This window comes from Camelina sativa, chromosome 5 (genome assembly GCF_030686135.1).
Source record: "Camelina sativa cultivar CO46 ecotype springtype chromosome 5, ASM3068613v1".
Taxonomy (NCBI): domain Eukaryota; kingdom Viridiplantae; phylum Streptophyta; class Magnoliopsida; order Brassicales; family Brassicaceae; genus Camelina; species Camelina sativa.
Genome location: NC_141884.1, coordinates 2,241,949 through 2,258,990, shown reverse-complemented (window position 1 = coordinate 2,258,990; position 17,042 = coordinate 2,241,949). Strand labels below are relative to the sequence as shown.

Sequence of the window (17,042 nt, the reverse complement as noted above, 5' to 3'; positions counted from 1 at the left end):
AGCGACTCAAAATTACACTTCAAAAAATGCAAAAGAAATGGTAAAGATTAAAAAAAGGTGTTGTAACGACTACAAACCAAAAAATCAGAATAAATTAACCTTTGGCATTATCAAGACATTATCAAGAAAATTTTCAAAAGATCACTTCTCGTGATCTATAATTTTCATTTTCATATCCGCAAGAAAATCGGAAACAAAGATATGTTTTTCCTCTTGAGAGAGGTGAAGCTTTAACATAGTGTGACATATGTATCTACCACAACCCGCATATAGGACTAAAAACATTAGTTTTGCCTCGTTTTTCCATTTGGTCAGTATTTTGCTGATTTGGTTTTAACTCAATCTAGAGTGGTTGAGTTTTTCCAGTCTTACATTTTGCAGTTAGAAAAAAAAAAAAAATTCAGAATAGTTAGAGACTATTATATCATCAACACTATTATTTATTATAATACTATCAAATAATAAAGTTGGAACTTTTGATACATTAGTTGATATTATCAAGATTCTGGAATGTGAATATTTTCGTTTTGTTATGAGATTCTCTTATAATCTTTACCTTTAAAATTTCAATAGATATAAAAGTTAGCAAATTATTAAAGAAATAGTAATTCAATACCAACGTAGTCCGGCAAGAATAATAGTGTCAATCTTATTGAAAACGAGCCACTTGTAAGGCTTGTTGTATATGAATGATTGGCTTATGTAGTTTGGTTTACACTTAATACAATTTTTGAAAATTCATATGAACAAAATTACAAAACCAAAACAAACGCAAGAAATATGCAAAGAAAGAATGCACAAAATTTGCTGAACGAACATAGAATATCTTGTCCATTTGAAGTCAAGAAGAAAGACACATACCAAACATCTTTACATATAAACAACAAAACATTGAATATTAGTAAATTATATGCCTTTTGTCAAAAGAAAAAAAGAGTAAATTATATACAAGTGTCCTTTTATTTTTAGAAACTCCAAAAACAGAGATTTTAGAAATGGTTCTATCTTTATATATTTTTCTTTCATCCGCTTATTTTTTTCTTTATTAAGTTGGAGCTCCCATTGGAGTTGCCCTCTTTGGAGACGGATTAACAAAACGCTGCATTTTAACATTCTCAACAACTTTTGAGTCTTTTGTTAACGTGGTACTACTGTCAGTCTGTCATGCAGACTCCAGATTATTATGTGTATGAAAAGCATATTATATACAGAAAAGTAATTAATGTTAAGACTTAAGATAAAAGGATTGATTTTTGATGAATGTGATTGTGATTAATGATAGAGAGGTCCGATATGATAATAAATAAAAATCCAAATTGAACCAGAGTAGATAACGCATTTCGTTTTTCCAAATTGAATAAATCCAAAAACACACTCATACTGGAAACCACAAAAAAACTCCTAAGAAAATTATACGATGATGCAAGGCTTTAGTCACCAACGAACTGCAGAAGAACTTTGCTTCATCTTCAAAGGTCTTGCACACTCAAACCTGACAAAAAAAAGAGCAACAAGTCCATAACTTAGAACAACTCATACAAAAACAAGAAATATGAGAATGTAGATGATGCTTTTCATAAACATAGTTTACATACTATAAAGCAGGGTTAAGCACGCAATGCTCAAGTGAACAAATCGTTTCATGTTTCTATTGATTGCAACTATATCTAGGTTTAAGACTTAGGTGACACAGGTAATGTAATATACTAAAACCAGGTTTAGGACTCGTATGACATATGATCGCAAGTGTGAGAATTTGAGCAGTGTAGAAAGAATACAAACCTGGAGGAAGAGACTGCTTAAGCTTGTCAGCTTTCTCTTGGTCGAAGACGCAGAGGGTGTAGAGGTACCTGGAGCATCTGACCTTAAACTTGACAATGTCCTTGCTTCTCTTGATCTTCACAGATCGTGCATCTTTCCTTCTTGCTGTCAGAAGGAAGTCCTTGATCTCGTGGATTTGCTTAGGCTGCAACATTTTTCAAATCAATCAATCAATCAATCATCAAACTCAATACAAGATTCAAAATTCCAAATCAATCAAAAGATCAAATCCACAAGCTAATGATGATAATCTCACAGACGGAAGCTCAGCAAAACCAAACCTCATTTTTGGATACAAACATGAAAACAAGTATAACTATATCCTAACGATAGTAACAAGAACTACTCAAAGGTGAAATGATACAGAAATCGACATTTTGAGAAAACTTCAAGACACAAGAGCAAACTATAATACTACACTATGAATGATTGAAAACGAGCTACGATTAACCAAATCTGAAACATCAATGACGCGGTCATGAGATGAAACGAAATCGAAAGATCGAGCAAAAATCGAAAGTACCATGATCGGATGTGTTTGTTGAAACTAGCCGCCTTCCTTCCACAGAGAGAGAGAGAGAGAGACCCCCGAGCAATTTCACCGCCGCGAGAATATAAAGAGATCTCTTAAAAACTTTGTATCAAGAAGTAACCCTAGCCATTGTTCTCATTAGGACTTTACATATTTACCCTCAAGCCCATGTATCAAAACAACTTTCATATTGGGTTTTTAGGCCCAGTCTCTTATATCTTAAATTAGTTTTGCCCAATTTTACGGCGTTTCTTACATTTTAGTCCCTCTATTTTAGTGTTTCACTCTTTTCTTACTCAAATGGCCAAATTATAACAAGATCAACCACAAAATCCTTTACTCAAAGAAACATAAATTGATTTCATAGTCACAAGAAAAGAAACAGTGCAACTTTACACTTTTACAAAGAGAAAAAAAACCGATTCAGTTACAAGAGAAAACTCCACTATGATGTTTTCAGGTGTGTGACTCTTAATGCTTCCAGGCCATGGAGTGACCATCTTCCATGTAAGGCTCAAGAAATCCAATGAACTGCCATTAAAAAAGAATCAGAAACAGAACACGTTCAACACAAATCTGATGGAAAACTATATTGTCGAGTAAACATTAAAGATAGTGTTCTATGTACTTTGGTTCCATCTCGAGTCCAACGTGCTCCATAACCTTGAGCTACTCTTATCTCGAACACTTCTCCGTGTGGTGGAACTATATGCATGTTCATCCAACAACAATGGCCAATGAACCGACTGATAATGTCCATTGCATGCCTATTTTTATCTGACTCTGAAAAAAAGGAAGAGGAACACTTTAGATATGGAAATGCATCAGTGTCTTGCACAAATTTGATACTTACCAGTTCCATGAAGAACACCCCAAAATCCATCGCTACTTCGATCAACGTGCTTGGCTAATGCTCTAGCTCCGTGGCTTAATTTACAACCTTTTATCTTAACATTAGGGATCAAGAAAGATTCTAAGTTTGATGTAACGCAACACAGCCTATCTGTTCCCAAAAGAATTCACTACGATGAATCTCACAAACTAGTTTTTGTGGTACCTTTGGCTTGTATGGAAGCATGAATGAAGAGAATAGAATCGATCTTTGAGGAGGCAGAGCATGAAAGATAGATCCAGTTGTGTGAGAAAGACCGAGAAGGCTTTGCACGCCAATGTAACTTAATCCCTGCAAGTTATATGAGTTTTTTGGCAGGAACAATGAATAAGAATTATAAATCACAGAGGCGAAGACTGAAAAAAACTTGAACTCACAGACAGTATTTGAGCCAAAGCAACACAAGGCTGAATAACTGATTTAGTAAGACGGATTGCCACAACACCACTGAAATTCTCTTGGTCCATATCATACAACTTCCTAAACATTTGCATACCTAGGAATCTAAAATCTTTGAAACAGAACTTACACGGAAGTTAATGGCTAAAGACCAAACAAAGAACAAAGCAAACCTTCTTCCACTGTTTCAGTGCCAGGAAACACTTTCTCTGAACTCTCGGCTTTCAACAGCTCGTAAAAGGACTGATATTGGTGAACTTCCTATATATCTAAGAGAATCAATCACAAGAAATCGTTTGCAGGAACACAAAAGCAAAACAAAATGATGTCAGCATATATATCTCACCAGAACTTCAAACATGAGACATTTATTTACCATAACCATTGAACCTCTTCGTCTGAGTCTGAGGAAATCAAACAACATTTGTGAACACAAGAGACACAGAAGTAACCAAGCTCAGTAACTTTTCACTTCTCATACCTATCATACTCAGCTTCAAAACACCTTGCCTCAACTGTTTTGATGCCATCTAATATATCCATTCAAAATCAAGCAACCGAGATTCAGATCAGGAACTTTTGCCACTTCATATTGCTATTCACAGGCATCTAAAAAGGAAATGAGTACCTTTCATAAGGGAGAATAAGGGCTCTTGAACGTGAAGCTCGCAAGCTACATCCTTCAAGACCTGTGAGAATGTTACAAAAGTGAACACAACTTCTAACAATAAAAAGCAAACCAAAAGCTAAGCATTGATTACTCTGATAACCCCTAATACCAAAGGCATGAATCTTCAAAATTCACAACTGAGTACAGACTTAATCTACCAAAAAAATTTGCTTTTTGAAGATCAACTATGAATCTAAAAGTCACTCACATTGACTAACTCGAAACCCTTTAGGATCATCAGCTTGCCCCACTCATCCTCTCTCTCCTTCAACCAGATCACCTCCTTCCCCAACGAGATCTTCTCAAAAGCTCCACAGAAAGAACCACAACCAATTGAATTCAGCAGACCTAAAGCAAGACGCTTGTACAGAGGATACTCAGGAACACCTGCAAATGCTTCTACAGTATCTCCAAATCTGTGTAGCAAAGCTTGGGAAGACGATTCGATTCCTCCACCGCCGGAAAGAAGACCGGAGCAGAAATCACCGGTAAGCCCTAAACCGAATTCTACACGGTAATCGAGTGTGAATTTCACCATCTCCTCTATACAATCTCTCAGTCTCTCCATTTTTACTCATTCAGAGCAAAAAGTTCAAAACTTTTTTTTCTCGAAGAACTAATTTTTTTTTCTTTTTGCAGAACATGTAAAGGTTTTAATTTTTTTGTTTGTTCTTCAAACCAAAAGCTAAGCTAATTGGATTAGATTAATAAAGGGATCAACTGATAACAAAAGTCTAAAAGCTTGTGTTCCAAGTTGGTAACAACAAGAAGAAGCAAAGAAAAAAAAAACCTAATAACTGAAAGAATCAACTGAAAACCAAAGAAGAACCAAAATCAATCATAATGGTGGTAGATTTGATGTAGGAAACATTGCAGTTAAGAGCTCCTCGTTCAACGTCTCCGGCAATTTTGGCATAAGTTTCATTGTCTCCGACATATTCTCATTCAAACTGTGACATCGCAACAACAACAAAAAAAAGGAAAGAAGTTATGAGAATATATTATGATCTGCTTAAACAATCAAGAGATGATCAGCAATATAATATATATGTTACAGCTTACTTGGCGAGAAGGGTTTTGATGTTCTTCCGGATTTTGTAGAAAAGCTCTATGTTGTCCATGAACTATAGAGAAAGAATGAAAGTACATTGGAACATATATAAACCAAAGTTTTAATTGTCAGCAGTTTTGGTTTCTCGAGAAATCGAAATTGGTGATTTAAAAGAAAGGGATGTATATATATACTTACCCTTACGGTTCTGAAATTTGCAGAAATCTGATCGAAGCATTGCAAATTCTGTTCAATAAGCTCGTTGGTGTTCCCTATATACATCATACCATGCATTAAATGAGAGCACTTTAGTTAAGAATATTTCCATATCTGTGTGTTTAATTTAAAGATCTTCTGGAATCTTTGACATATTCTTGATAAGATTCGTTGAATCATCAAAGAGAGACTTACCATTTTCAGATGGTTCAAACTGTTGTGAAGAAGGCACCACCGTATTACTAATCTCCTGAAGAAATCAAAACATAAAACGTACAGATTACATTAACAAGATGAGGGTTTAGATAACAATAAGTATATATAGACAAGATCAGAAGATGATCATAGAAAGATTCTATGTCTGAACCTTATTGTAAACTCTGCAGGCAGCTCTTCCCAATCCATTGAGATGATCATCTACTTTTCTTCTCTTGGCATTTTCGTTCTTTTGCTACAAAAAAAAACAACATCCCCAAAAGAATACAAAATCAATGATTGATTAGTTCTCGATCAAGAAACAAAGAATGAAAGAAACCTTGACGAACAAGGAACAAAGGAGAATTGACTTTACACATATCCATTTCCAACGTATAGCAACGTCCCTGACGCCCTTCTCTGTCAAAATATCGGCGACTTCCACGTAACGCTCAAGACTCACCGGATAACTTCGTGGAAGACAAAACAATATATCAGAACGAAACAACAAATTGTGAAATTAAAAGCAAATTTTGATCGTAATATAAGGGAATTCATGACAAACCTATCAAGTCTATCAAGCAGAATTTGATCTTCCTCAGGGGTCCATTGCAAGAGGACACCTGTGTTATGTTTCAACGTCAGTGACCTCCCCGACGGCGGCGTCGTCAAGTTGCGGGAGTAGGCATTATGGTGATTCATCTCTTCGTTTGTCCAGGGAGGAGGATTCACCATCATCAAATACACACCAAAACCACCTAAACAAGAACAGATTAGAGAAACAGAATCGCAAAATATCAAAGGTGTTGTCAAATATAAAGAAGAAACCCTAGCTAATGTGAAGAACACGACTCCAAGTTAAGAGTTTTCCGTACGATCTGTACTTAATTTCGGAGATGTATATATTTAGATATATATGTAATCTTGAAATCCTTGACGTATTTGGTTTTTTGTTTTTTTTTTTCTTTCTTTAGCTGTATATAATAGAATATCAAAAATAAAATAAAATAAAACATAGACGAGATTTTTTTTTGTATAAATCTATTTTTATTTCCATTTTTTAATTCCTTAGTTTTATTTTAATTTAGAATAAAAAGAAGAAATATTATATATATATATATATATATATATATATACGTATTTTGAAGCTAACAGAAATATACACAAAATGTCAGATACGTGTATGCATTAGACGACACAGCTTGACACTATATATTGTCAATAAGTTAATTCTTAATTATATGATTGCAAAGACAAACTATATATAAAGTATAGTTTAGAACTATTTGAGGGTTACAAAGGTATCGTGCATTATTATTGTAGACCATGAACACGTATATTTAAACACCTTATCTTTATGCAATGTTCATATATGAGTTTACAATCAGACGATCGACAAAAAATATACTACATTATATGAGTACTGAGTGTACAAAATCTTGGGATTTGTTAATTTAATGATCGTGCAATTTACTTCACGTGCATAAATGAAAATTACATCATAAAGCAAATCCACATTATGTAATTCCCAATTTAATTTGTTTGTGTAAATAATCTTAAAATTATAGATGGAGAATATTTGTAATTATGTGCATATATGCCAAATTGCCGGAATAAAAAAATATTAGGTGCAAGTGCAATATTAGATGCATACATTTGATGGTGAAGTTTTTTTTTTTTTTTTTTTTTTCACTTGAGTTCGAATATCGAATAAATAGTTGAATTTTGTTAGTTATTATCTCTTACAGTATTATCGAATTTCTCGTTCCTCTGTGTTTATTTCATTCACTTTACTATATAAGTATATATGTTGTAAGATTTTGAAGCACGTTTATTGATTTGAATTTTCCTCAAATTAATCAGTAAGAGGGACATGATCACAACAAAATATACTGAAGTACAGAAGAATGGAAAAGACCAACCAACCATTCATAGCTAGAAATGGTACAGGCAGATACAAATAATGTACTAATAATTAATAGGGAGTTTCCAGCTGTTTTAGTGCATAGTGATAGTTTCAATATGAGTCATATAAATCCTCTCTTGTCTAGAGTTGCTGGATCATGACTTAATAAAATGGGTTTTGGAGGAAAAAAAAAAAAAAATCCTCTCTTGTCTAAGTGTTTAAAAAAAAAATTGTATATAATTGTTAATCCAAGCTATATATATGTAGGAATGTGGTGATTTTATGGTGATTTAGAAAATAAAAAAATACATCATATCATTGGTCGGCAAAATAAATTTTTTTTTTTTTATGGTGTTCGGTAAAATCATCATTTAGGTCATGTCGAGGTTTTTAATTGAAATCTTAAATTACCAGAAGAAGGAAAGTGAGCTTTTATCTCGTCTCTCCCAACACGATATTCTTAGCAACTCTAAAATGCATTTGATTGTCTATATGAAGTTAGAATATAATTTTCGTGCTAATTGTCATAAGCATCGGCAAAATAAACCTAATTTAATTTTACAGCTTCTATCAAGTTTTGAGGTTGATGATCTAACTGTGGGAAATCTGTTGTGAAATCAAATGACAGCGTATTTATTTTAATCTAATCATAATAAGATCATTTGCTAATTTGTTCCTATCGCCATCGACCCATTCATTATAGCAACTTATGACAAAATCCGTTATTATTACATGATGTCTTAAAATTATGGAAATTCAGTAAAAAAATCATCCTTTATTATATTTATAGATGTTAGAAACAGTCTTATACACAAAAAATAATAATAGTAATAAATAAGAACAAAAATATACAAAAAAAAAAGTAAAGAAAAAATGGGATCTCATAATTCTGCATGGGAAATCAAACGACGCGCAGAATCCGAGTGGAGATCACATGTTAACACGTTGATTCACTATCAAAACGTAAACTATATATATTTTGACATGTTAACAGACCCACTCAAATTAATATTTTGATATCCCAAAGGACCCAAACTCCAGTCGTGTGTTGTCTTATTATTTTCTCTCTTGACCTTTGCTTCTTCATTTCTTTGTTAGAATGCATGACTTTTAATTCTTAGTTTTCCTTAACACGACACATATAAATTCTTTATTTATAAAACCATTCAACTCATCTGATTTTTTTCTTCGATTAACAATTTTTTTCTTTCTCATTATGTGCGTACCATTTATTGTTCATTAGAATTCCATATATCAATTATCATCTTTATGAAAAAAAAATTTAAAAATGATTTATAGTATTTTTATTTTGATGCAACTTTAAATGCCTAGAGACGACATTGGGCTGGCGACTTAGCTTGCACGGTACCTAAACAAAACTCAACAAAGATCCGATAATTATGCTAGCACAACTTCTTAAATTTTTTTTTTTCTTTTTCCAAATTCCTTACTATATGATTAAGAACCCCAATCGTAGTGAGATATGTCACGTGGACAAAAACCCACAAGTGCCTTCACAATCTATCAATCTCTCCTTATATAAACCCTCACTAGTACTCAACAACACACCTCTTTGTCTTCCCTATTCAACAACACTCAACAGATTCACAGTGAGATGACTATGTATCAGATCTTCATCACCGCTGTGTTGGTTGGAGCCGTCAGTTTCTTCCCGGAGACGACAGAAGCGGCCGTGATGGGACCGTCGATGCAGAAACTGACGTGGCATTACTACAAAGTTTACAACACTTGCGAGAATGCCGAGAACTTTATAAGGCACCAAGTTGAGATATTTTACAAGAAGGATAAGAGCATTGCTCCTAAGCTCCTTCGTCTCCTCTACTCCGACTGCTTCGTCTCCGTACGTTTCTTCTTATCCTTGTCTTACCATTTTAAATATATATCATATGAACCTAAGGATATATATTATAATTTATAACATTTTTGTATATTTCTTGTGATATATAAAAAAATTTCATAATATAGATGTAATCATTGATCTTTTTTCTATATTCACATAACCAAACTAAATGTGCGTGTGACACTATAATGATAGGGATGCGATGCATCGGTTCTTCTAGAAGGTCCGAACTCAGAGAGAATGGCGCCACAAAACAGAGGACTTGGAGGATTCGTGATCATAGACAAAATCAAAATAGTCTTGGAACAAAGATGTCCCGGTGTTGTCTCTTGCGCCGACATTCTTAATCTTGCAACTCGGGATGCTGTACATTTGGTAATCTCTCTTCCTCTTTACCAATAGCTATACTATACATGAATCATCATTATAGATACTGACCAGCTGAGAGAAACGATTTCCTACAGGCTGGTGCACCATCTTATCCTGTGTTCACCGGCAGAAGAGATGGCTTGACGTCGGATAAGCAAAACGTGGACTTACCGTCACCATCCATCTCATGGGACCAAGCCATGGATTACTTCAAATCTAGAGGCTTGAGTGTCCTTGACATGGCTACACTTCTAGGTCAGTCACCTTTTTTGGTCCTTCCAGTATCTTTAGACCGGGTTGTCAAGATTAACATGTTTAGGATTGCCTATCCTGTGTTCCGGTTCGGTTTGTGAAGTTCTTGGTTGGCTATAGGTTTGGTCTCTGTTCATACTTAGAAGGTAGTTTTGGTCTGGTTTTGAATCGAATCGCTTAAACTGAATTACTCCCTAATCAGGATCACATTCAATGGGGAGAACACATTGCAGCTATGTCGTTGATCGTCTCTACAATTACAACAAAACCGGCAAACCAAGCCCGACTATGAACAAGTATTTCCTGTCTGAAATGGCAAAGCAATGTCCACCAAGAACGAGGAAAGGCCAAACCGATCCGCTGGTGTACCTAAACCCGGACTCAGGCTCAAACCACAGCTTCACAAACTCATACTACTCAAGAATTCTATCAAACAAATCTGTACTTGAAGTAGATCAACAACTGCTTTACAATGATGACACAAAGCAAATCTCTGAGGAATTTGCAGCTAGTTTTGAGGATTTTCGGAAATCCTTTGCTCTTTCGATGAGCAAGATGGGAGCGATAAATGTGTTAACTAAAACAGAAGGTGAGATACGAAGAGATTGCAGGCGTACAAACTAACACACAAAAAGCACAGTCTCTCTCTGATCTCTGTGCTTACAAGCCGAATAAAAACAGAAGGTATAAACAGGAAACAACAACAGGGAAAAATATTGAAATATTTATGTTTCAGATATATAAATTTGTTGTCATTTTATTACATTGTAATCGCCGTGAAAAAGGCCTCTCTATAGCTAAAGGAGATCGATTCTTTTTGTGTTTCTAAAGAGTAAAAATTTGTTTGCTTCTGATATTCACATAAGTATAAAGGGTATGCAGTCAAAATAGTTCCCGCACAAAAGAGAGAGGAGATTTTATTTGTCTAACCTCTTTGGTTATGAGTCTTAGACTCTCAGTTTGTGAAGTACCAAGCGATTGAATTGAACAAACTTCTCAATATCTCGCTACTTCCATCCTGCTGGCTTCAAGAAGAGGCAAAACAATTATTAAGATTATAATTTTATCATATAAACAACAAAACAGCAGAGCCAAGACTTTTTTGATATTTTCTTGATCCGAGTTTACATGAATCTGCAGGAAAAAAGGAAAACAGTTACCTCAAAAAAGTTGTCGACACAGATCAAAGCATGAATCTTCAAACATAAATCCCTTCCTCGTAATCCGTAATCAAAGATGACCTACTTGTGTGAGCTTCTACTTCATCTTTTTTGTTTTATGTTAATGTAACTGTTATAGGTAAGTTCTGCCTAGTCACCATTCTGAGCAGCAGGACTATGATGTAAACTTGGTGTTTGGCTCTGGTTCTCACCATGGCTCTGAACCTCCTCCCGCCTTTGGCTCTCCATATGGGTTTGATGCTGGATTTGAACCTGGTTGGGATTCTGAGATTGAGTGTGGCTCTTGGTCTTGATTACCTGACTCTAACAAGCGTTCAACAGTTAATGGCGAGAATAGAATAATCCAGCACCAGAAGCTTACTTTGTACAACATATCTAACCTTGTACATGTATTTCCTACGAAGTTTCATGGCTGTGCGTATGCATCTTCTCACGCGGAATACAAGAACCTTCTCATTGAAGATCTGCAAGATATCTTCTGAATTAGTATGGATGCATCTCATCAGTTGAGCATGAAGGGAGAACAAAATACAAATGAAACAAGCTTTCTACCTGTATCATGTCATCGATCGAGCGAGTTTCTTTCATTATCTTATGTCGATTCATGATTAAAATCGCCGCCACACAAAACACAGGAAGAGCATCATCCCCTTTTTTGATGGATGAAACTACACAAGGGACATGTGTTGTTCTATCATTCCTTGACCAAAGACTTCTTGTCAGACCACAGAAGTGATATGAGGATGATGCTGCCTTTATCTCAGCCTCATCAGACAAGGGACCAGCAGTCTTTGGCAACGGACCACTCTTCGGCAGCAAACCGCTCCTCGACAACAAACCACTGCTCTTTGAAATTGGCCCACTCTTTGAAATTGTTGCTTCCCTCTTTGTACTAATACCATTTCCCTCCTCTATGGTTTCTTCACTCACCTCAGCTTCAGATTTTCTTGGAAGCTGAATCACCAAAGGCTCCAAGCAATCATTCTCCAAAGTTTCAGCAACAGATTCATCATAATCAGCTGCCCACATCATCTACATCAAAGACAAACCCATAGATAAATATGAGTAACAGAGACTGAACAAAAGACTCAGTATTTGAAGCAAACAGAAGAATTACAAACCTCCCACATCCTGAGAGCTTCGTTAAAAGACAATTCACGTCGGAACAGAACTAAAAGCATCCGGAAGGCAAAATGAAGACTTTCAGCACCAATACGCGATAAGTGAGAAAATATATCTTTATCTGTAATCTGCAATATGTGCCAGAGTGACTGCAATTGATCCATCACCCCAGTTGGTCCCTCCATTTGGAAATTTGCACGCTACACAAATAGACACATAGCAAAAGCACAATGCATGATCGAATTAAAGCCAGAACAAAACTATATGTATAGCATAGTAAGCACATCACTATGGATTTACCGTTCTTCTTATGAGCATTTCAAAGCACCAAAAGGCATCGGCATTATCATCAAACAGAACCACAAAAGGAGAGACTAAATCGCTCATTCCTATCAACAGGTTTGCAAGCAGAGAGAATTAGTATACTAAACCAATAAAACCTTATTAATTTTTCATTCAACATATCTAAAAGATATCAAAGTTAAGAGATATATGGAAAACCTTGGCAATAACCGGTTGCAGGATCAACCCAAGCATAAACCGCAAGGATATCAGACATTCTTCCTAGATTTCCTGGATCCTCATAAAACTCAAGGTGGCTATCCGTCCTTACCACATCAACAACTGTGGAAACGAGAAAGTTTAACTATGAAATGATTCAAGCTACGACAGAAAAAGGAAGCTTTTTTGCAAGTTCTCACGAGAAATGATACAAGGAATAACTCCTACCTATTCGATGCAATGTCCAAAGCCATTCAGACACTCGTTCTTCCGTGACATTTGCAACACGAGAGGGAGTCTCCTTTACTGATGCCATTTCAGGGGCATCTGATATTCTCAAGCCATTAACTATCTCTGTATTACGACCAGTATAAGACGATGGTCCAACAGAATCCGGTTGCATCACTTCGATCTCTGACGTGGACCTACGTTGTTCTCTAACTAAATCAGCATTCTTATCAATTCGAAAATTGTGCATTCCCTCTTCATCAGATCTCAATTCACTTTTCAAAGAAGCATCCTTGTCTGGCGTAGAAACCTCTATCTTATCTAAACTATTCCTCCCAAACAAATCTGTAACCGGTAGTGAAGGAAAGTCAAAATAACCGTCAGGGGAAGCAAAGCCATACGGACTAGAAGCAGATACAAAAGAGGAAGTGTTGTATACTACGCTCTCTGGACTCTCTCTTCCGCTTACTAAATCAACAGACTCACTAGAACTTCCCCTTCTGTGGACATGAGAAGTATCAGTACCATTATTACTGTGATCACTGTGATGATTCTCAGTATTCGCATTATCATTATTATCTATACAAGCTTCTTCATCTCTGCTTTCATCTGTAGAAGCAACCTTTACTGACTCATCTCTATAAGATTTCCGCATATCCATAACTTTAGACCCAACAACATAAGCAAGTGAACCAGTTCCCACACTTGAATGCATCGTCTGGCATTGCTTGAGCAAATCATTGTAACGCTTCCTGCGTGAAAATCCAAATAAGTTTTTTGGATTGAACTTAACTTGCTAATACCACTCTCTCTCTCATTCACTCTAAGCTGTGATAATATATTAACACAATCGAACAATCTAACCTTCGAGCTACCCTGAGTTGATCACGGTGCTCAGAGGTACTGCTCAATGCATAACAACCAAGGAGAAATTCCCAAACTTCAGCTCTAATAGACGGATCGATCCCCTAATAAAGAACAACATCATACATACATTAGAGAGCACTGTATCAAACCGAAATTGCTACGGATTCTTCTACAGAAGAAAAAAAACATACCCCCAAAATAATTAGTTTAAGCGCCTTTTGGAAACCAGAAACTCTTCCGTTTCTATCAAAAGACGCTTGCCACTTCTCAGGCTTAAGCATTTTGCCGATCTGTGCATATAAACAGACCAGCTTATATAGTCATACAAATACATTATAAGCTATTGATTGAAGAAAACATTACAGATGCTGAATTGAAAAAAAAGGGGGTAAAGTAAAAGGAGAAGAGCTTACAGTTATAACAACCTGTAACCGTGATTGTGAAAGACAAGGCTCGCTCAAATCTCGAACAAGAGATCCAACTTTCTGTAAACTGACAACACCGGCTTTGCCACAACTCCATTGTTTTCCTTCTCCACCAGAACACATCAGTCCTCACTTCCCAACTCTTCTGCAAACACCAAAAAAAATTGACAACACCAAAAATCAAAAGAATCCAAATCAATCCAGATCCTTTCGTATAAAACCAAAATCAGCCAAAAAAAAAAAAAAAAGAGGGTCCAGATCAAAATTGTTTCACCATTACAGAATCCAATAGAATCATAGATCTTACTGTAACCAAAATCACATTTTACATAAAGAGTTTGGAAAGAAATCAACAAACTTGACGTGTCATATAAACAGGATTCAGATTCCACGAAAAGAAAAAGCCATGGATCAGATCACTCGAATCGATCAGATTCAAATGCACATCATTCACAACACCATAGACGAGTTTCAAATAAACACTATACAAAAAAGAAATAAAAACAGAAACTTTCATCGAGCATCATTACATATCAGATACATTTGCCCCCTCATTGTGTTAATGTCGTTTGATCTAAGAGAAGAAGAAGAAGAAGAACCTGAAAGGTCAATGGGTCATGGAGGAGGATATTCTTCTCCGATCTCCATTTTTTTCATCGATGCCCAAAAGTTTTCTCCTTTTTTCTTGTTTGTTCGTCTCGTCGTCCTCTCTCTCTCTCTCTCTCTCTCTCTCTCTCTCTCTCTCTTTTTTCTGACGAAGTGTTTTTTTTTTTGTTCTTCTCTTTTTTTCTTTTTTTCCCTCTCTCTCGAGTTTCCGAATTTATTTTATTTTACACAAGTATATATGTGTTCTTGTTTTCTTCCTTTTATTTTTAGGCTGTGAGGTTTCATTTAGTCAAATAAACATATAATAATCACAAAAAAATGTATATATAATCTCAATTAATTAATAAATGTATATATAATTTAATTTCAATTAATTAATTAATGTATATATAATCTCACAAAAATAAAATTGAAGTGTGATAATAATTGAAATTAGCCCTTTATAGGACCGATCGAAAAGTCGGTGCTATAATTCAATATTTCACAAATTAATCAATGGAGATAGAATCATCAATTACATGTTTACGATGTAGTTGAACTATATAGATGATCCAGTGTTTTTGTAATGTCGCTAGACAGTGACTAACAACAATACAAATATAAGACGAACAAAATAATTGTATTTGTACCGAAGTTTGCAATTCCGTTAAGGAAAAAAAATATTGGGCCTCTCGAACATTGTTGGGCGCCTAGGCTTCCACTCCATTAACTATATTGGGCCTTGATTAGTTATACTCTCAGATTTGTTCATAAGTATTTTTTTGTCAGTATTATAGATTGTTTTCTGATTCTCTAGGTGTGATTCACGATAACAACAAATTAAATAGTACCTAATTGAATTAAAATCAATATAGTTTTATCAGTAATATATCAATATAGTACATATATCAGTATACACTTTTTTCCAAACATAAATGTATGGGGGGGAAAAGTCATGGTCAGAAAATTTGGAATCGGGAGGAGATTATGATTATATAACTTTTAAGGTAAAAAAATATCCTCACTTAATTTGTATTGGTACACCGGTACATATGTGGATTAGAATGATTATACAGTAATCCTTCTTTCTTTAATAAGGCGTTTCAATCACACCTAAAAAGAGTCACCGATAATATAATCATAGTGAATCATATCTAGAGAATCATATTTATAGAGGATCAGGAAACAAATCATCGCATTTACAGTTCGAACATCCACGTACGTACTTCTACATGTTTAATTCATGCAATTTTCATTCTTGCACACCATATTGATAGTTTGTACTGTATTTTATTAATTTGCTTTATCTCTAACTAGAGAAATTACTTTGTGAATTAAAAATATGCAATCACTCCGTATTTAGATTCGTGTGTTCTCGCATGTCAAAAGAAGATATATAATAAACAGATTCGTGTGTTCTCTATATGTTTCTCTGGTCGTCTAGCTAGTGCAGTTCTACCTTTGTTTATTTATTTTTTATATCTCTTTCAGTATCGAACATTATATATTACACAACATTTTTATAACAATCAAGTAGATATTTTCACAATCATACGTGATACGTCGTATACTTTATTATAATAGAGCAAATAGGGAGACAGGCAAAGTCCTACAAGTTATATATAGCATAGCCTAGCCTGGCCTAGCTGTATATTGTTGAAGATTCCACGCTTATTAGAGAGAATCTTGAAAGAGAATTCGAACCTCGAAAGTATCAGAATCTAATCGGACGGTCAAGATTCACCGTATATCAAAAGCTTTCGTCATTAAATATACTGTCTGTGGAGAATATGTTAAGAAGAGACAAAGTGGGTCATTCATGACATCAGTAGAAGAATACTATATAATATACTTCCATACAGATATTTATATATATATATTAACGTGCAATTAATTGATTTTAAGCCAAACAAAAAGTGGGTCCAATGCATATCTTGTTTGATCTCCTAAAACTAAAATAAGATTAAGA

The 17,042-nt window shown here is 35.0% G+C and overlaps 4 protein-coding genes and 1 long non-coding RNA gene across 16 annotated transcripts; 1 reads left to right on the top strand and 4 right to left on the bottom strand.

Annotated features, from left to right (window-relative positions):
* Nucleotides 1-1,250: 1,250 nt before the first annotated feature.
* LOC104785011 (large ribosomal subunit protein eL38z/eL38y) lies at nt 1,251-2,422 on the bottom strand. Its single transcript, XR_767302.3, has 3 exons — nt 2,345-2,422; nt 1,783-1,966; nt 1,251-1,492 (listed from the first exon to the last, which is right to left on the bottom strand). It is a non-coding gene; the product is annotated as a large ribosomal subunit protein eL38z/eL38y (long non-coding RNA).
* Nucleotides 2,423-2,665: 243 nt separating this feature from the next.
* Nucleotides 2,666-4,983, bottom strand: LOC104785009 (uncharacterized). Its single transcript, XM_010510126.3, has 10 exons — nt 4,523-4,983; nt 4,273-4,333; nt 4,126-4,174; nt 3,991-4,048; nt 3,818-3,905; nt 3,623-3,741; nt 3,411-3,536; nt 3,207-3,300; nt 2,982-3,136; nt 2,666-2,884 (listed from the first exon to the last, which is right to left on the bottom strand). The coding sequence occupies exons 1-10, from the start codon at nt 4,880-4,882 to the stop codon at nt 2,825-2,827; spliced, it is 1,170 nt and encodes a 389-aa protein (XP_010508428.2). The 5' UTR covers nt 4,883-4,983; the 3' UTR covers nt 2,666-2,824.
* A 35-nt stretch (nt 4,984-5,018) lies between these two features.
* On the bottom strand, nt 5,019-6,662 carry LOC104785010 (uncharacterized). Its single transcript, XM_087512998.1, has 7 exons — nt 6,342-6,662; nt 6,153-6,246; nt 5,949-6,032; nt 5,777-5,831; nt 5,564-5,637; nt 5,377-5,438; nt 5,019-5,264 (listed from the first exon to the last, which is right to left on the bottom strand). The coding sequence occupies exons 1-7, from the start codon at nt 6,512-6,514 to the stop codon at nt 5,153-5,155; spliced, it is 654 nt and encodes a 217-aa protein (XP_087369124.1). The 5' UTR covers nt 6,515-6,662; the 3' UTR covers nt 5,019-5,152.
* A 2,503-nt stretch (nt 6,663-9,165) lies between these two features.
* Nucleotides 9,166-11,003, top strand: LOC104785007 (putative peroxidase 26). The gene is made up of 4 exons (XM_010510120.2): nt 9,166-9,543; nt 9,739-9,918; nt 10,008-10,167; nt 10,367-11,003. Exons 1-4 carry the CDS (start codon nt 9,298-9,300, stop codon nt 10,786-10,788), a joined length of 1,008 nt encoding a protein of 335 aa, XP_010508422.1. The 5' UTR covers nt 9,166-9,297; the 3' UTR covers nt 10,789-11,003.
* Nucleotides 10,879-15,356, bottom strand: LOC104785008 (uncharacterized). Of its 12 annotated transcripts, none has more exons than XM_010510125.2 (12): nt 15,088-15,356; nt 14,489-14,633; nt 14,255-14,353; nt 14,061-14,164; nt 13,197-13,948; nt 12,969-13,091; nt 12,768-12,856; nt 12,467-12,667; nt 11,898-12,377; nt 11,726-11,809; nt 11,325-11,648; nt 10,879-11,189 (listed from the first exon to the last, which is right to left on the bottom strand). In XM_010510125.2, the coding sequence occupies exons 2-11, from the start codon at nt 14,609-14,611 to the stop codon at nt 11,475-11,477; spliced, it is 2,229 nt and encodes a 742-aa protein (XP_010508427.2). In that variant the 5' UTR covers nt 14,612-14,633; nt 15,088-15,356; the 3' UTR covers nt 10,879-11,189; nt 11,325-11,474. The 12 variants fall into 12 exon arrangements, with proteins under 12 accessions (XP_010508427.2, XP_087307958.1, XP_019101205.2 ...); XM_087451832.1 differs by having other exon boundaries at nt 10,879-11,185; nt 11,325-11,642; nt 14,477-14,633; nt 15,088-15,355; XM_019245660.2 differs by having other exon boundaries at nt 10,879-11,185; nt 14,477-14,633; nt 15,088-15,345.
* Between the last annotated feature and the right edge of the window lie 1,686 nt (nt 15,357-17,042).